The 20,680-nt window shown below is 36.1% G+C and overlaps 1 protein-coding gene across 1 annotated transcript in view; it reads left to right on the forward strand.

Moving 5' to 3' along the window:
• The window catches only part of STAU2 (staufen double-stranded RNA binding protein 2), a 364,991-nt gene that overhangs the window by 94,026 nt on the left and 250,285 nt on the right, over nt 1-20,680 (forward strand). Inside the window, exons 3-5 of the mRNA XM_044665848.1 lie at nt 1,736-1,895; nt 4,751-4,855; nt 5,348-5,560. Of these exons, the coding sequence (XP_044521783.1) occupies nt 1,736-1,895; nt 4,751-4,855; nt 5,348-5,560 (478 nt within the window). The remainder of the gene's footprint in view (nt 1-1,735; nt 1,896-4,750; nt 4,856-5,347; nt 5,561-20,680) is intronic.

The raw sequence follows: 20,680 nt of genomic DNA on the forward strand, positions 1-20,680 counted from the left end.
TGAGATGAGCAAGTGAAATAGTATAAAGGGAGAAAAGAGGAACTGAGACCGATTCTTGGAGGGCACTCTGGCCAGTGGGCACATCCTGGATCAAAATGGAGTGAAGTAGTATGAGAAATACAGACAGACAGATAAGAGAACCAGGACAGAGCAATATCATGACCAATAAGTGTGTGAGGGAAAACACAATCAGAGCTGGAGAGGATGGCCAAGTATGCCAGGCCATCATTGGAATGTAGCTCAGTGAGTGCAAGGAGTTGGAAGGGTGAGAAAGAGAAAGATTTTGGATGAAAGCAACTGTTACCTATGAAGCAGATATTCCACACATAGTTGTGGGGGCAGGGGCAATATATCTTGAGAGGGAAATCATAGGGATTGGGTTGAGGGGGATGGGAACAAGAGAGCAGGCAGCAGGAAATGGTTTGCACGATGACAGCCAGGACCTCACAATCACTGAAGTCATTCAGAAGAGAATTATATTATTTTATGACATAGTAAGTTTGAGGTGTCAAAAGGACAAAAGAATGTAAAAGAAATAATTGAAACTCATAGGCTTAGAGAATCCAGAATTGTAATGGATCTTCTAAATCATTAATTCAGTTCCTTCATTTTACAAATGTGAAACTGAGGACAAGAGCAGTAAGTGATTTATTGAAGGTCACAAGGATAGTTTTATTCAAAGTGTGACTTTTGACTCCAAATCCAAAGCTCTTTCCAGTATTTACACTGTCTCTCTTAAAGGTTAACAGGATGAAGTTACACATTTGATGTTCATCCATGACCAAGTTAATATTTGAAAGCATGGGAGTACACATGATCACCGTAGCAGAGAACAGAGTGAGAAGGAAGAAATATCAAAATTTAGGATAAGTAAAAAGAACTAGTGATAATGTCTGTAGTGGAAAGCATTAGGGATTTAGAATCAGAGGCAGAATGAATGTAATTACCAGATTGCTAATGTGTACCAGAATGATGTTTTTTTCATGATGTAGAGGTGCCTCTGGGTTTCTCTGCCAGCAGAACACAAATATCATAAAGTTCTAACAAACTGGAAAGACTTTGAGTCAAAGCTTAGTGATGTAGACATGGATTTTTGTCCAAGGCATGCTAGCTAAGTTCAGGGAGGCTTATCCCCAGATGGTTGGCCATTAAATGATGAATTTTTTTTGGTCACAGCAATTAAGGGAAATTTTACTAAGCCATGACAGAATTGCAGCCTGCGTCAGTAGAGATAATATATTTGCATTGATATAAATATGAATCCTTGAAATTCTGACATAAGTATAACAATCTGGTGTAATCTGAAGACTTTTAAACTACTTTCACAAATAGTGGGACTAGTGAACCCAAGCAGAAACATTGACTCATATTGATTGTAACTCTATGGCATTAACATGCTGGCTAAAATCTGATATGATAAAATGACTGACATTTAAGAGAATATGTGGTTTACTATTAACTATAAGTTAAAGTTTTAACTATTTACTAATACTGGAGCGAAAATGTGAAATTTATTTTTTTTCATATCTGGTCTTTCTTTTATATAATACCAATATAAGGGAGAGATAATGTTTTTCTTTTTTAGTCATATAATATATATCTCCTTTGAGATAGTTTTTTTTTATGGAGTGACTGAGGATACATTATTTACTTTTTGGAATTAAAAACTTCATACCTTTTAAATATTTATGAACTTTTTTTTCTCTAGATTAAAATTTACTTTCTCCCATTCTAGGTATCATTGTCCAGTGCCTAAGGTTTTTTATGTCCAATTAACTGTCGGAAACAATGAATTCTTTGGGGAAGGAAAGACTCGTCAGGCTGCTAGACATAATGCTGCAACAAAGGCTCTTCAGGCTCTACAGAATGAACCTATCCCGGAGAAATTACCTCAGGTGCAATTGCTTCTAATATTCAAATGATTGCATATGGGTACTCCTGCCAGCAGTACAGATTGCAACTCATCCAGATCTGCCTATACCATGCAACTTTTACCTGTGGCTTTTCATGAATTCACCAAGAAGGGCTGGTAGGAAGAGATCTACCAATTGTAGAGTTGCTCATTTTCTCTTGACATCTTGAGGATACCAATAGAAAATGCTGATTATGCTATGGTTATTTTTTTCTCTGGCTATACAAACAGCCCTTATGCTCCCCCTCCTCCCATTTCTTTAGTTACATATTTAATATGCCTCTTTCATTTCTTATTTCTACCACATCACAAGCAGCTTACACACACTATACATCTCTCCTTTGCCCTTTGAGAAATTTTCAGTTTTAAGTCTAAGACTTGTATTCCATGACTTGCCCCATAGGAGAACACAAGAAGAATATCAGTATTAAAAGATGGCCCTTTGGGGGGCAGCTGGGTAGCTCAGTGGAGTGAGAGTCAGGCCTAGAGACAGGAGGTTCTAGGTTCAAACCCGGCCTCAGCCACTTCCCAGCTGTGTGACCCTGGGCAAGTCACTTGACCCCCATTGCCCACCCTTACTAATCTTCCACCTATGAGACAATACACCAAAGTACAAGGGTTTAAAAAAAAAAAGATGGCCCTTTATTTCAGGAATAAACTTGAGGTTATCATAATAAAAATAATAACAATAGTAAGAGCAACTCATTTGCATATATATTTATATTGTATGAAACTGCAAAGCAAGTAAACGTTTTATAGTACAGGGAGGTTATAGCATTTGATCCTTTTCTTTTAGCTACCTGGTTGTCTTCTCTCAATAGTTAACTTGCTAAGGAGGCAAACACATTCTGCTTGATGAATTTGTATCAATTTTGAAAAAAAGGAAAAAGTAAATTTTTTCTTGATATGGCTAGGGACAAATATGATAGTTCAATTTGACACCCTTTTCAGGTTGTCTTTCCACTCCTCTACTGTACACAGCCAGTGTTGCCCTTCAGTGCTGATGGAACTATATAGAATAGGGCTCTGAGTATCTGTCTTTCTTCTTCCTACATGGTTGATGAGGATACTTTATGAATCTTATGTGAACTTCTAAGCCCAGGATTTTGGTACTAGAACCCAGCAGTTTTGGCAATGCCAACAGGGGAGTGGACAGGGATGAAGGAATATGTTAATTTAACCTGCCAATCATTTGTTGAATATTTATTGTAGACGTTGTACTATATTTGACAGAAAATTAGGTGTCATATTAGGGACTGGGTAGAGGAAAGGGGAATAGGCATTTATCAGGTGCCTATTTTTTGCCGATTACTGTGTTAAACTCATTCGAACCTCACAGTAACCCTCTAAGATGGGTACTATTATGATGCCCATTTTATAGAGGAAAATTTTTAGAGGAAACTGAGGCAGACAGGATAAGTGTCTTGCAGGGTTATACAGCCAGTGAGTATCTGAGGCTGGGTTTGAATTCAGGTCATCCTGACTCCAATCCCAAGACTCTTTCTGCCTAACTGACAATATTAGATGGTCAGCATGGTTGTTTATAGATTGAAGGCCGTAGAAATAGAAACAAAGTTGTATATATTAACAGGTACAAAAATAACTCAAATTTGAATTAAAATTATAAAACTTCAAAATGTTTGCCCCACAATCATACTGTGAGATAGGTAGTATAAATAACATGATTCCCATTTTGCAGATAAAAACACTGAGGCTTAGAGAGATTAAGTGATTTGTTCATTCTTATAAGTGTTATAGCTGGGACTCAAACCCAGGACTTCTGACTGATTCTCGTTCTCCTTTTACTACTCCCTTTAAAAGTGGGCTTTCTACAATATTTTAAATTCTAGAGCGTTGTATAATAGATTAGTGACACTGAATTTAGAGTCAAAGAACCTATGTTTGAACTCCATCTTTGTTACTTCCTACCTGACTGGCTTTAAACAAATCATTTAAGACTTTGGGGGCATTTTATTGGAATCTCAGGTCCCTCCTGTAAATTAAGGCAATTGTTTAAATTATCTCTAAAATATTTTTCAGGAGAAAATCTCAACAGCTTATTCTACTTTGGGGCAGTTTAAATAGGAGGAAAAAGAAGAGTGTTTTCCTTCTATTGACCCTAAGTTTATCCTATCCCCCTAATGTTTCTCCTCATTGTTTCTGGTTTTCCCCTCTGAAGCCAAGGAGAAAATTTTTTAAAATTCTTATTGATAAGATAAATGATAATCCTCAAAATATTTGCAGAGAGAATTCTCATGTCCATCCTAAAGTTTTTTCTTCTTCAGGCAGAACAGCACAACAGATCCTAAGTTTGAGCTTTGTATTTAGGTATTTGGGTGGGTAGGGGTAGGGAAAGAAAATCAGATAGCCAAGCTGGGGCTCTAGTGTCTCCTGGGACTGGCCATTCTCATCGTATCAAGACTATTAATAAATGGATTAACACATGTATTTAGGCTCCTTCATTATTTTTCTAACAAGCCAATAGATACTTCTTGAATTGAATTAATTAGAAGGCATGCAACTATGTATTTAAAGAACTACAAACCTTCATCTGATTTCAGGGTCAGTAAGTTTGACTGCCTTGGATACATATAATGTATGAGTATATTGTTTGTAGAATTAATTTGTAATAAAATAATTTTTATAGTTATACTTTTCCATTATACTTTTTGCAAGATATTCCTCACAGAGGTACAGATTTACCAGAAAATTCCATTCTGATTGATTTCTATCAAAGAAATTTCCTTGTCTTCTATTGCTCAACCTGATAATATCAATGAAAAGCAAATGTTAATTGTGTATTATGTGGCATAAATTTTCTTGTTTTCCATGTTGTAGAATGGAGAATCAGGAAAAGAAGTAGAAGAAAAAGATGCAAATAAATCTGAGATCAGCTTAGTTTTTGAAATTGGATTGAAACGTAACATGCCTGTCACTTTTGAGGTATGTACTCAATAGAAATTTTCCTGGTTTCTCCTCCTAAATTATTGAAAATAAATTACCTTGTAATAAAAATAAATCACAATTTATTAATATTAAAGAATTAATGTGCTTTTCTAATCTTATGAACATATAAACATTTGGTCTTCCACTAAAGTTCTATTCCATCATTTCTTTAAGGAATGAAAGTTACTTAGGATTTTTTACAACTAGCCTTGTGGATACCCTGGTATGTCCTACCAATTTGGAGAAGCTTCATGTATAGGCCCAACAACAGACTATATATCTGTTGTCAGAAGATTAAACTAACTTATTACTTTGAAGTTGTCTAATAAATGATGAATTTTTGATTGCCGTAACTCATTAAAATTGTTTCTTAAGTCACAGAAGGATCGTTCTCTGTGGTTGAGGAGTGAGCACTTTTACCAGTGAAAACATGGACCTTGAAGTACTGAAGAATAAATCTAAACACTATGTCCTATTTTAAATAAACAGGTCATTAAGGAAAGTGGACCTCCACATATGAAGAACTTTGTTACCAGAGTATCAGTAGGAGAGTTCTCTGCAGAAGGAGAGGGAAATAGCAAAAAACTCTCAAAAAAACGTGCTGCAAGTTCCGTATTACAGGAACTAAAAAAGCTCCCACCTCTTCCTGTGATTGAAAAGCCAAAATTATATTTTAGAAAACGTCCTAAAACAATATTAAAGGTAAGATATATGCATGTGAGACTGATTAAATTGTTAAAAATGTTAAAATACCTTTAAAATTGGGTAATTCTATAAGGCATGCTTAATTCATGTATAAACTTATAAAGCTTTGAAGAGGACTATGTACTTTTGAGACTATCTATATTTAATCCCATGATGCTTTCATTGCTTAAAATAATTTTGGATTCTCTCATCTTTAGGCTAAGGACATTTGTACTTTTGTTTCATGTCACTATATTTCCCTGTATATAATTTTCTTCTTCCCTCTCCCAGAAAGTTATTCCTTATAAAAAAGTAAATATTAGGTGAAAAAAAGTTCAGCAAAGCTAACAAATATACTATAAAAAATATGACAAATTCAGTGTTCCACTCAGTTACATAAACCATCAATCTCTGCCAACAAAAGGGTGGAAGTGTCTTCTGTTTCTTCTAACATAGTACTCTGCAAATAATAAACAATTAATAAATACTTTTTAATTTATTCATCTTTAGGGCCTAATTTTGTCACCCTTAGTTCTAATTGTTTTATTGTTCCTGATCTTTTCATATATATTGTGATAGTCATTGCGTATGCTATTTTGTTGCTTCTGTTTACTTCATTCTTGTTATTTCATGCAAGTCTTAATGAAGCTTCTTTACTCATTACAGTCATTGTTTCTTACAGCTTAGTAATGTTAGAAGCAATTTCATGTTTAGTCATTTCCCAATTGATGGATATCTATGTTCTTTCCAGTTCTTTACTTCTACAGAAAGTTCTGCTGTCAATATTTTGTTGTATATGAGGCTTTTATTTTTACCATTGAGTTTCTGAGTGTAAACATCTCATCTCTATCTTTACTTAATTTCAAATTTCTTTCTTGCATATTTGGACCAATTCGTTAATTTCATTAAAGGGGATCAGGAAAGAATTCTTATAAAAGGTGGAATTTTAGTGAGACTTATAAAGTTAGGGAACCAGGAGGCAGAGGTGAGGAGGGAAGGCATCCCAGGTGTGAGGGATGGTGTCTACAAATGCCGGAGATGAAATATCTCATACAAGAAACAATAAATAGTCAGAAGGAGATGCATAAAGATTGCAAAGGCTGGGGAGGCTGGTTATATACAAAGGGCTTTAGAAACCAAATAGAGGATTTTATTTGTGATCTTGAAGATGATGGGAAGCCACTAGGCTTTATTGAGTAGGGAGTTGACGTGGTTAGACTTGTACATTGGGAAGGTCACACTGACAGCAGAGTGGAGGTTGGACAGAACTAGGGAGAGTCGTGGCAGGCAGACTAATCAGCAGATTATTGCATTAGTCTAACTGTGATGTGATGACAGGCTGCACCAAGGTAATGGAAGTGTCAGAGGAGAGGATATATCTATCTATCTCTATCTATCTGTAGATAGATAGAGATAGATAGATATAGATAGATAGATATAGATAAATATAGATAGATAGATATAGATAGATATAGATAGATAGATATACTTACATATATGTATATATATATAGATAGAGATAGATAGAGATAGATAGATAGAGATAGATATATTATAGATAGATATAGATATAGATATAGATATAGATATAGATATAGATATAGATACTAGGAAGGCAGAATCAGCAGCACCTGGCTACAGATAAGAATGGGTGGCTGAGTTGCCCACCCTTACCAATCTTCTATCTATGAGACAATACACCGAAGTACAAGGGTTTAAAAAAAAAAAAAGAATGGGTGGCTGAGAGAGAATGAAGACTTAAGGAAGACATAGCCTAGTTTGTGGACCTGGTTGACCTCTAGAGGGATGTGGTGGAGGTTTTGGGGGGGAATGATAATGAGTTCAGTTTTGGATGCGTTGAGGCTAGGATATCTGTAAGGACATTCATTTGGAGATGTCTAATAGGTAGTTGGATGTGTGAGACTGGAAGTCAGCAAAGAAGTTAGGTTGGGAAAAGTATATTTGAGAATCATAAGCACAGAGAGATCATTAAATCTAGAGGAGCTTATGAGATCACCAAGTGAAATAGTACTGAAGGAGAAGAAATAAGGGCCTAGGACTTGACCTGAGGCAACATCCATGGTTAGCAGCAATAAACCAGGTGGAAATCCTGCAAAGGAGACTGAGAAGGAGCAGTCAGATAGGAACAGAGGCAGGAGGAAGGAGAATCACAAAAGACAAAAGAGAGGATGGGGAGAACAAAGTGATCAGCAGTGTTTAAAGGCTGCAGAGAGGCATCAAGAATCCCTAGATGGTAGGGATTTCAGAAAAGCTAGAAGAGACCCTGGGCAAGTCACTTGACCCCCATTGCCTAGTCCTTACCACTCTTTTGCCTTGGAGTCAATACACAGTATTGACTCCAAGATGGAAGGTAAGGGTTTTTTTTTTAAAAAGAAGGAAAGAGAGAGAGAGAGAGAGAGAGAGAGAGAGAGAGAGAGAGAGAGAGAGAGAGAGAGAGAGAGAGAGAAAGGAAAGAAGGAAGGAAGGAAGGAAGGAAGGAAGGAAGGAAGGAAGGAAGGAAGGAAGGAAGGAAGGAAGGAAGAACTGATAGTAGGTGGCTCTTTCAAGGAATTTCTCTGGAAGGGGAGGAGACATATGAGGATGATAACTAGTAGAACTGACAGAGATTGAAGATAGCAGGAAATATGTTGGAGGAGACTGGATAGAATGAGATCATGTGTGCATGTAGGAGGGTTAGACTCGATAAGGAGGAGGGTCATTTCTTTTGAGACGAGGTGTGTGTGAATTAAATATCCGGGGGACCTCCCCTTCACCAAACCAGAAGCAGCCTCACTCACTCAAGTCCTTCTTATACATTTAGTATAAAGCCTAGAAGATTAATTTTTATTTATAATACATGAAGTTGTCTAGATCTTTAAAATATCCCTTTGATAAGTTGTATAGCACTAAATTTGTAAATTAATTGAAGTAGTGCTGTCATACTGGAATGGCCTAGCCATGAGCACTGAATATTATTCCAATTGTTCAGGTCCTTATTTAAGGTACATTTTGTAATTGTATGCGTGGATATTTTACGCATTTTGTTTTTTATTTTTGAATGCAACTTATCTTTCTCTTATTGCCTCCTGGATTTGGAGATTGCTCTGTAGTATGCTGTTGATTTTTGTGGGTTTATTTTGTACTGTCATTACTTATTTTGTATTTTCTGGTGTCATTACATATTTTGTAGTGTCATTACTTTAATGACACTATTGATAGTCTTAATTTCTTTGCTGATTCCTTAGGGTTTTCTAAATCATGTACTCAGCAAATTGGAGTAATTTTGTCTCCTTTGCCCATTCTTATGCTTTTTATTTCTTTACAATAAAACTGAAAAAATCATTTTTTGAGTTCCAAATTTTTTTCCTCCTCCAGGCCTTTACCCATCTATTGAGAAGACAAATAGTATTATGCATGTGAAATAATGCAAAATATGTTTCCATATTAGCCTTGTTGTAAAAAAAAGCAAGAAAAATAAAGTGAAAAATATGCTCCAATCTTCTCTGAGTTCTATCAGTTCTCTCTCCAATATCTTGTTTTAAAATTTTGCTAGTATTCTCTTGTAAATCCATCTACAATAGTTTCCCACCTCCACCTCTTTTAGTAGTTCTTTTATAGCTAATTCAGTTTCTTTTTCTGAAATTGCATAACTTAAGATATCTTTTTAGTGGTCTGCTAATTTGAGTTTTTTATATTTATGTATGTAATGTGCAGGGAGTAGAAGTAAGTGCTAACTTACTGCTATGTTGTTCACAACCCAAAGCTAGGTCATAGATCCACGCAGACCAAGAAGAAAGATACACCACAAGTGTAGAAGATCAGAGCAAGGATCAGTCACAAGGATCTATACCTAGAGGTAGTAATCCAGAACAGGTAGTGGTCATGGGCCCTGAGATGTCCTGGTTAAGAAGCTAGTACACATAGAAAGAGAAATTCCATTGAAAGCACAACAAAATGCATAAAATACTTGAAGTCTGTTTGCAAAAAGATACACAGGAATTATATGAATACAACTACAAGAATTATACAAATAAAGATGATCTGCAAATTTGGAACAATACTAATTGCTCTTGGCCAATATAATCGCTAGCCCAATATAATAAAAATCACAATTCTACTTAAACTAACTTATTTAGTGCTATAACAACCAAAATCCTAAAGGATTATGCTATAGAGCTAAAAAAGTAATAGTGAAATTCATCTGGAGGAATAAAAGGTTATGAATCTCAAGAGTAATTAAAAAAAGTAAAAAGAAGGCCTAGAATTACCCAAACTCAGATTATGCCACAATATAGCAATCACAAAATATTTCATATTGTTAAGGAATAAAAAGATTGAAACAGGTTTGATATACAATGAAGAGAAGTAGACAAATGAACAAGGCAACCTAGTGTTACTGATGGGGCCAAAGATCCCCAGCTGTCAAAGTAAAAACCTGTTCCACAAAACTGCTGGGAAAATTGGAAAGCAATCTGGCAGAAGGTAGGCATAGAAGAATATCTTAAGATAAGCTAAAAATGGACAAATGGCTTAGATATAAAGAATTAAATCATAAATTAGAGGAGAACGAAAGAAAATTTCTCTCAAATCTATGTATAGAGGAAGAGATCATGACCAAAAGAGAGATAGTGAGGACTCAAGTGAAGTGGAAATTTAAGTTATATAAAATTGAAAAGGTTTTGCACAGATAAAATCAGTGCAGCTAGAATGAGAAGCTGAGAATTCAGGAAAAATAACTTTGCAGTAAGTTTCTTTGATAAAAACCCCATTCCTAAGATATATAGGGAACTGATTGGAATTTACAAAAATAAAAACTTTTCCCCAGCTGATATACAGTCAAAAGATATGAACAGACAGTTCTTGAGGGAGAAAATCTAAGGTATTAATAGCCATGTGAGAAAATGCTACATATTAATATATTTATTTATATATATGTATGCATATACATATGTACACACACATATATGGTAATTTGTTTTGCTTGGATAGTCATATTTTTTCAAGATTTTTCTTTTTTAATAGTGAGCTAAAGAATTTAGGAGAGAGATAGGGTAGATTTTTGTTAATTAAACTTTTTAATCCAGGTGAGTAGTGGAGCCCCTGACATACCTGAGAAGTAAAAAACAAAATTTAGCATTGAATTGTATAAAAGTAGTGAGAACATAAAGAATTAAGAATGTCATTCAGTTTTTAAATTGGTATTATCAGAAATAAATTGGCATAAAAATTTGGGAAGAGGAGGTTGGGTGAAAAGATAATTTCTCTTTTGGACATGTTGAATTTGAGACCCTGATAAGAATTCTTATCCATCATTATAAAATGTTCAATAAACAATTAATGTTTGAGCTCAGGAGAGAGAGAGACTAAGTCTCTATATATAGATTTGAGAGTCTTTAGAATAGAGATGGTTATTGAATCCATGGGAGCTAATGAAGATATCAAATGAGAAAAATATAGAGAGAAAAGAAGAGGCTTTGGGCAGAGCACTGGGTTACACCCTCTCACAAGATATTATACGGATGATGAGTCAAGAAAGAAGCCTGAGAAGAGTAAAACATGTAGGAGGAAAACTAGGAGATAATAGTGCCATGAAAACCCAGAGTGGAAAGAGCACCCAAAAGGAAATAATGGTCATCTATGACAAATGTACTTCAAGAGGGATGAAGACTGAGAAGAAACCATTAGACTGAGCATCTAAGAGATCTTTGTAACTTTGTCAAGAGCAGTTTCAGTTGAATGCGTCAGTTGGAAGCCAGACTTAAGAGGGAAGATTGAGAGGCACCAAGTATAGACAGCTTTTTAATGGTAGGAGTAGTGGGCTCTAATGAGTCTAAAGAGACTGTCATTTTTGTCATTATAGCAGGGAAGGAATGAGTAAATATAGAGAAAGTAAGATTGAAGTGGGGATGATTATGGTGGCAGTCTGTTGGATAGTAGAGGAGAATATTATATGCTCTATATATCATGGCTGGCCTTTTCAAGAAAGGTATAGCTTTTTATCAATAGGTAGAAATTAGGAAATAGTGGGGATCAATGTGAAGGGAGTATGGGATTGTTGGAAAGGAGATGAGTAGAGAACATGGAACTCTTGGTGATCAAACTTGATCATTTCAGTGAATTATGTGGCAAGCACCTTAACTGAGAGGATAGTTTGTGAGAGTGCTGTGGGATACTTAAGAAGAGAAAAGAAAGTTTCTTTACTTTCTTTCATGTTTTACTATTTCCTCTCAGAACACAGCAAAAGTATTTAACTGTAACATTTTGTCTAGTTCTTTAATTCCCCTTTTGTTCATCTTTTAAAGATATATTTAGCCTTGTTTTGTTGTTTGTTGTTGTTCAGTCCTTTCAGACCCTTAATGACCCTATTTTGGTTTTCTCGGCAAAGATATTGGAGTGATTTGCCATTTCCTTCTTTAGCCCATTTTATAGATGAGGGAAGCAAGGCATACAGAGTTAAGTGACTTACCCAGAGTCACACAACTAGTAAGTGTCTGAGGCTAGATTTGAACTCAGAGAGGTGAGTCTTCTTGACTTCAGGCCCAGCACAATATCCATTGTGCCACCTAACTCCCTTACATTTTTTTTTTTTATCCTGGGACTCCATTCTAGGAGCATAGGGCCACAACCAGTAGGCAATGAGACACACAGTCGCTCAGGGTCACCTAGCTGGGAAGTGTCTGAGCCCAGACTTGAACCTAGGACCTTTCGTCTCTAGGCCTGGCTCTCAATCCACTGAGCTAGCCCAGCTGCCCCTACTTTAGGTTGCAGTTTCTTTAGCAGATGTAGTTTTTACAGGGTGGGGTTGCTAGCCCCACGCCCAACCCTCCTCCTTTTTTCATCCGGGCTAGGGACCGTCCTTGGCCCAGGAGTGGTAAGGGTGGGCAGTAGGGGTCAAGTGACTTGCCCAAGGTCACACAGCTGAAAGTGTCCGAGGCCAGACTTGAACCTAGGACCTCCAGTCTCTAGGCCTGGCTCTCAATCCACTGAGCCACTCAGCTGCCCCTCTTACATTTTCTAATATATTTAAATTATTTTTGTGAGGCACGGTATCACTTTTAAAGTATTGTTCTAGATTTGAAAAGTTTTAATCAACTGCATCTAAGAAATGCCCAGACCCTTGCAATATTTTAAAAAATGTTCTAAAGAAGCATTTAAATTTATTCATCCTAGGAAGAGATATTCAGATTTCTTAGAGTTAAGTTAATGTTTATAGATTGTTATTTAAAAACTCTGATTTCTAGCACCATCTGTCTCCCTATACATCATTCTACCACTGCTCTTGTAGATGCAAACTCCTGAAATTGTAAACAATAGTGAAGAAGGACAGCTTCGAGGATCTCCTGAGTTATTCTGGTTGACTTGAACCATGGCAAGGTTGGAAATATTATTGGTTGGAGTTTTGGCCCCACACGAGTTTGGGAACTCTTGGGTTGTCCTACTTTTGAGTCTGTCCTGGTACCTTCCACTGATAGGAAAACTGAAATGTTAATAGAATCATCTTGCCCAACTTGGACATTTTTCAGATCTTTGCGATAGGCAATAGATGCCAATGTTTTTCTTACCTGATCTTCCAGAGTGTGATGTATGGACCACTGAAAATAATTAGGAATATAGTCAAGAAAAATGATATGATTAGTGGTCCAAATAGAAGAGCCTGATGATTATCAGTATGAAGTTAATCACTCTGTTAGTCACTAGGCTACCTGAAGCTTCTAGAAGACTTATGATTTAGTGCTTTCTCTAGATTATTAGATTAAGTATTTCATTATGATGTTGTCTCTAAGCAATTAAGAAGTCAGAAGAGCCTCATTTTCACTACAAATCTTTGACTTCTAACCTCATGGTGACTGACCCACTGGAGTTTATTGTCTCTTGAGTTTTGGGCATTAATATGTACAACAAGTTGGCATCTGAGATAGAAAATACTCATGTCTGAAAGGCACAATATAGATCGCCTCTAATCTATATTGTGCCTTTCAATTCAATTATTGTGCTAATAAGTCACCTTTTGCTTTTGTTACTCCTCCTGAATATTTCATTTTTCCAACATTATGACAGAAGTAAAAACAGTGAATGTGGCCTTCAGATCAGGAAAAAGAGGCAGGCATTTATGAATAAATTTTATAATACAAAGGAAAATGAGTCAATACCTGATAAGGGAGATGTGGATTTCCAAGAGAGTTTAGTACTCAAGTGGGATATTTCTAAATGGTTTAAAAAAGAGTAATTGTGAAAGCATAATTTAAGAACTGTGTAACAAAAATAATTTGTAGGATAAAACAATGTTAATTTATGGTGGCAAATCTCACCAAAAGGAAAAAAGAAAGAATAAATGGGAATGATTGAATGAAATGAAAATACACAGAAATGAATGACAGTCTGAAAGGAAAGAAGCAAAAAGTGATAACATTTTAAAAAGTAGGATCTCCATACTAGTATAACATAGGATGCATAAAGATAGTTTAAGACAGTTTGATGTGATAGTTCCACTTTATTCTTCTTAGGCCAACCCACATCTGGAGTAATAAATTCAGATTTGAGAATCATGTTTTAGGAAGGATGTTGATAAGCTGGGTAATATCTAGTGGAAGGCAAACAGAATAGTGAAGCGACTCAAATCCATGCCATATGAAGACTTAGAGTAGCTTAGAGTAAATCAGAGTAATGGGGCATGCTTTGTCTAGAGACCTATCCCGATGCAGCAATTGGTGAGGAATCATGCTTTTATCCGCTCCCAGCAAAATCCTGACCAGAGTAGTCCTAGAAAGACTGAAGGAGGCCTTGGACAAGAAGCTGAGAATAGAACAAGCAGGGTTTCGTCAGCACAGATCGTGCACCGACCATATCGTCACCCTAAGAATCATCATCGAACAGTCCATCGAATGGCAGTCCCCCCTCTACATGACTTTTGTGGATTTCGAGAAGGCATTTGACAGCGTGGACAGGAGCATCATCTGGAGATTGATGCAGCACTACGGGATTCCCCCGAAGCTCATCAACATCATTCAGCGACTATATGAAGACTCTACCTGCCAGGTCAACCACAATGGGAAACTGACGGCTCCCCTCACAGTGAAGACTGGAGTGAAGCAAGGCTGCATGCTTTCGCCCCTTATCTTCTTGATGGTCATAGATTGGACCATGAGAAGAACTACCAAGGACAACAATACGGGCATTCAATGGACTCATACCAAGCAGCTCGAGGACATCTGTCTCCTTTCTCACAAGCAGCAGGATGCGCAAGCCAAACTTGCACATCTCTCTGAAGAAGCGGAGAAGACAGGTCTGAAGATCAACAAGAAGAAGACCAGGTGATCACAGTCAACAGCAGACAGGACCTGCCCATCCAACTACAGGGAGAAAACATCAAGGAGACGGACCACTTCACCTATTTGGGTAGCATAGTCAGTAAGGACTGCGGAGCAGATGAGGACATCAGAAACTGAATCAACAAAGCCAGACAGGCATTTAACACCTTATGGTCTGTCTGGACCTCCAGAGCACTGTCCCTCGTCACTAAGCTCCGAATCTTCAACACCAACGTAAAGGCCTTCCTCCTATATGGATCAGAAAGCTGGAGAGTGAGGAGCGCTAACACCAATAAACTCCAGGTCTTTGTTAATAGATGTCTACCCTACATCTTGAACATCAGATGGCCGGAAAAGATCTCCAATGCTAGTCTCTGGGAAAGAACAATCCAGTATCCCATCAATCAGGACGTAAAGAAACGAACGTGGAGATGGATAGGACATACGCTACAAAAACCGGAGGACAACGTTGCCAGACAAGCATTGTGCTAGAACCCTTCAGGGAGGAGGAAAGTCGGAAGGCCAAAACAGACCTGGCGAAGATCTACCGAAAACGAAACAAAAACGTTCGAAATGACATGGGCCCAGCTGGGGGAAGTTGCCCAGAATAGAGTCCGCTGGCGTGAGATGGTTGCGGCCCTATGCTCCTAAGGAGTCAACAGGAATAACACACATAACACACACTTTGTCTAGAGAGGATAAGACTATCTAGATTTCTATCTTTAAGTACTGGAAACACTCTCTTAGGAAGAGGGATTAGTTTGATTCATTTTCCCTCCAGAAAGGGCAGTACTAGGAGTAATTTGTAGAATTTATAGAGGTAAATTTAGGCATAATGACAGCAAACATTGTTTAATAATTAAAAATACTAATAATGTTAATTAATTTAATTTAATCAATTCAATTCAAATTAATTGATTAAGTTTAATTAATAAATTTAATTTAAAGATAATTAAAAATTATAATGAGCTGCCTTGTAGCAGTGTGTTCCTTCATTAGAGGTCTCTAAGTGAGTATCTCCGACACCCAAAATAGATGGGAGGAGAAAGACACTTGATGTCTCTTCCCATTTTGAAATTCTATGTCATTACTGCTTTTTTTTTTTAAAGAATTTTTAGATGAACACATTTGTTAGAGACTCAGTTTTGAAGGAGAATCTTCAAGATAATGTGACCTTAGGGAAGCCAGTTAACTTTTCTGGAGCCATTTTCACACAAAATGGGAAAATAAAATAAAATAGGAGACCATTTTCTTATAAGATGGAAACTTCACAGGGTTCCTATAAGCATCAACTGAAATTATTTATTATCATGTGCTTTGCATAAAGTGCCATGTGAATACCAATTATTATTATTATCATCATTGATATTTCCTCCTGTTCAACTTTATTTTGGATGTTAATCTGATTGAAATAGTCTGGAAATAAGTCACTATTCTATTGTTGCTCTTAAATAGTATAATGGATAGAAGCCTAGACCTGTAGTTTTGGAAGACCCAAGTTCAAATTCAATTTTAGACTTTTAGAAGTTAACTATGTGACTCTGATAAAATCACTTGCCCTTTATTTGCCTTAGTTTTCTCATCTCTAAAACGAGGATAAAAATACCACCTATTTTCTAGGGTTGTTGGGTGGCTAAAGTGAGATAATATTTGAAAATTTCAAGGTGCTGCATAAATGCTAGTTTATTATTAGTATTATAATTAAGTTCATCAGATCATTAAAATAATTAATCTTTGAAATTGAATGAAAGTTTTGAATATAAGCCTGATTTCTGTAGATTCACTGAAATCATCTTCAGGACTATTTCAATAGTAGACATTATAAGGGTAATGATATATATCTCTTTTTGTATGGAGGAAGATGGTTTTGATTTCTTCAACTAAATATCTAGATTTTTAAGAGCCTTTGCAAATATTTTGGAATTTATGAATGTTTTGTATTGAAACATTTAAAATATTTTAAAACTTTTGTGGGTCAATGCTATATCTGGGTGATTGTTGGTGCCAGTTTTGTCTGTGGTAATGTTCTAGTTCCTGTACAGTTTACTTGTTTAATTTTTCAAGGATATTTTGAGGTTTGTTTTGTGGGAGGATTTATGTTGTTTAGTATTGAAAGCTGTTGTCAGGGAGGAGCAACTGGTGTGCTATCTCTGTACATCATTGAGGGATACCACCCTTTCCAGCTTGTCCAGAGCCTTTCTGCTTTCTTTTTTCTCCCCACACCTTACCACTTTGCTCTTTTCAATTTTTCTATAAATAAATTTTAATGCATTTTCTGTGCTTAACATTTGCTGTAGCATCAAGGGATCTGGCGCTGTTCCCTTAAGAGGACAAGAATTTTTCTGCAGATTGAAGTATAAGAGACTTAGTCTAGGTAGAAACTATAATCAGAGAATACTTCTGAATTTTTACCCCTTATGCCAAGTTGGCTGGTTGCCTTGGGGACTCGAGTAATATTGCTTATAGGCAAACACCAAGCTCACTAGTTGCCCTCTCAACTTAAAATTCTTGTACTTACAGATGTTCTCTTGAGTCTCATAATCTTGTGATGATAGATGCAGAGGAAAGTAATCTTTATGTTAATTTAAACTTTGAAGTATTTTAAAATGCCTAATTAGTAAAGTTGTTTTAATTGAATTTTATGAGTCAAAAGTGTTTATTGAATTTTGGGAGACCAGTCTGAATGGTGTAAGGATAAGAAAAACTTCAGTCACTCCACTATTAAATACAACTCTTAAGTTTCTTCTTCTTTAGCCATTTTAATTATCTTAAATTTATTCTTCTTAGTTTTCAACCACCATCAATTGTCATTTCTTGAGAGAGCTCAAAATCACTTCTTTTCTCACAGGCTGCCAGAGACACAAAAGCTTCCAAATCCTTTCCCAGACTCCTCTTATGCCCGATCCTTAAAGGATCCCCAGCAAATTATCTTCCTCCTCCTCACTTCAAGGGAACAGCTCCAAAGTGCAAACACACTTCTGAGCTGAAACTTTCTCTTAATAAAACTAATTAAAGTCTCCTCAGAACAATGGTAGTACTAACCTACTTTAGGCTTAGCCAACAGTAATATTTGTTGAATAGGAATTTGTCATTTCTATGCTTATCACCACTTATCACCACTAATAAGCCTTTGGTGTGTAGTTTTAGGCTCAATATTTGTTATTTTCAGTGAGATATAACTTCTTCTATTTTTTTTTTGCAAATCTTCAATGATTAATGTTTATGCTCTTTGAGCATTCTTAACCTCTTTAGCTTTCTGTAATTTCTAATAGCAATAATTTGATCCTGAATCACTATAATTAAACTCTCAGCTTTTCCAAAAAAATGTGTTTGACTCACCTACTTATCTGATGATTACCCCTTTTTTTTTCTTTTTAACATATTGTTGGTTGAACTTAAGTGCTCCATCCATAGAATATCTTATATTCTTGAAAGCCATTTCATAGGCTAAACCAATATCATAGATAAAACAATGTCATTTGCATTTAGTATATTCAAGGAGGTATATCATCAGCTTTTACTAGGCTCTATGAACTGATATCTGCTTATTCAGGAAATATTTCTATACATTTTAACTCATTTAAAAATTCAGAGAATATATAGTAGTTCTCTTCCTGCTTTTTTTAAAAAAAATTTCTTTTTTTTTTTAAACCCTTACCTTCTGTCTTGGAGTCAATACTGGGTATTGGCTCCAAGGCAGAATAGTCGTAAGGGTTAAGCAATGGGGGGTCAAATGACTTGTCCAGGGTCACACAGCTAGGAAGTGTCTGAGGCCAGGTTTGAACCTAGGACCTCCCATCTCTAGGCCTGGTTCTCAATACACTGAGCTACCCAGCTGCTTTTTTGATGAGGAAATGTTAATATTTCTATTGGTTTCTGTAGTAGGTACTGTATTTTGCTAATATTGTATGTTTCATTAGTAGTATCTTATAATGAAGATGACTTTTGAAAAGATTAAGGAAAATAGAAATATAGGATAAGAGCTACTAAAGAATAGTCCAATCAAGTAAGTTTTTTTTAAAACATGGGGAAAAAGATAAGTATATGTGTTTATAGGCATCAAATAAGGAACCAGTAGATAAGAAGAGATTAAAGATTAGTGAGAAAATGGAGATGATACTGGAGAATATTAAATGTCTCATTTCATCATTGTTCTTTTTTTAGTTTTGTATATTTAATTTTTTTCAATCATGTAGAAACAGTTTTTGACAGTTGTTTAATGACATCTTGTGATCCAAATTCTCTCCCCCTTCTCCAAGATGGTAAATAATTTAATATAGGTCAGTGATTCTCAAAGTGGGCACCACCACCACCTGGTGGGTGCTGCAGCAATCCAGGGAGGTGGTGATGGCCACAGGTGCATTTATCTTTCCTATTAATTGCTATTAAAATAAAAAAATTAATTTCCAGGGGGCTAAGTAATATTTTTTCTGGAAAGGGGGCAGTAGGCCAAAAAAAGTTTGGGAACCACTGATGTAGGTTATACCAATGCTGTCATGTAGTACATATTTCCGTATTCCTCATGTTGTAAAAGAAGACATATTGCTTATACAAGAAAAAAAACTCACAATGGAAAAAAAGTGAAGAACGGTATGCTTTGATTCTCATTGAGATTCCAACAGTTCCTTCTATAGCTCTGGATAGCATTTCATCATGAGGCTCTTGGTGTTATCCCCATGTTGCTGATAACAATTTAGTCTTTCAAATTAGTCATCATACAATATTTCTGTTACTTTATACAGTGTGTTTCTGGTTCTTCTCACTTCACTTTGCATCAGTTCATATAAGCCTTTCCAGATTTTTCTGAAATCATCCTGATCATCATTTCTTATGGAACAACAGTGTTCCTTTACAACCATATACCATAACTTGTTCAGCCATTCCCCAAATGATGGACATCTCCTCAGTTTCCAATTCTTTGCCACTACAAAAAGAGCTGCTGAAAATGCCTTTGGTACATATCAATCCTTTCCTTTTTTCTTTGATCTCTTTGAGATACAGACATAGTAAGTGGTATTGCTGGATCAAAAGCTATGCATAGTTTGGATCTGGTTCCAGATTGCTCTCTAGAATGGTTGTATCAGTTCATAGTTCCACCAACTGTATATTAGTGTCCCAATTTTCCCACATCCCTTCCAGCATTTATCATTTTCCTTTTTGGCCACATTAGTCAATCTAGTAGGTGTGAGGTGGTATCTCAGAGTTGTTTTAATGTGCATTTCTCTAATCAGTAGTGATTTGGAACATTTCTCCTCTGCAGATCTTGCTCATATGCTCAAATCCTCTTCTTATAACACTATAGATAGTTTTGATTTCTTTGTCTAAGATAGTGATTCCTAAAGTGGGTGTCACCACTCCCTGGTGGGTGCTACAGCGATCCAAGGGGGTTGTGATGGCCACAGGTGCATTTATCTTTCCTATTAATTGCTATTAAATTTTAAAAAATTAATTTCCAGGGGGCTAAGTAATATTTTTTCTGGAAAGGGGGTGGTAGGCCAAAAAAGTTTGGGAACCACTGGTCTAAGAACAGCCTGTTCATATCTTTTGACCCATCATTATTCTTTTTTTTCTAAATTGATATTGATTTTGACCTTTGCCCTAATTAGTTAGTAGTTTGACTAGTCTGACATATAACCATTTAAAAACAATGTTTTATTACTGTCACTTTCCAATTATTCCCTCCTACAATCATCCCTCAATAGAACCTTTCCTTGTTTAAGAAAAAGTATAGTTAAGCAAAACAAATCAGCATATTAGGTATCAGAAGGCTAATTTCAATATGACACTTAGACTTCTTAATAGGTATTACCCATCCTTTAAAACAGTCATT

This window comes from Gracilinanus agilis, chromosome 1 (assembly GCF_016433145.1).
Source record: "Gracilinanus agilis isolate LMUSP501 chromosome 1, AgileGrace, whole genome shotgun sequence".
Taxonomy (NCBI): Eukaryota; Metazoa; Chordata; class Mammalia; order Didelphimorphia; family Didelphidae; genus Gracilinanus; species Gracilinanus agilis.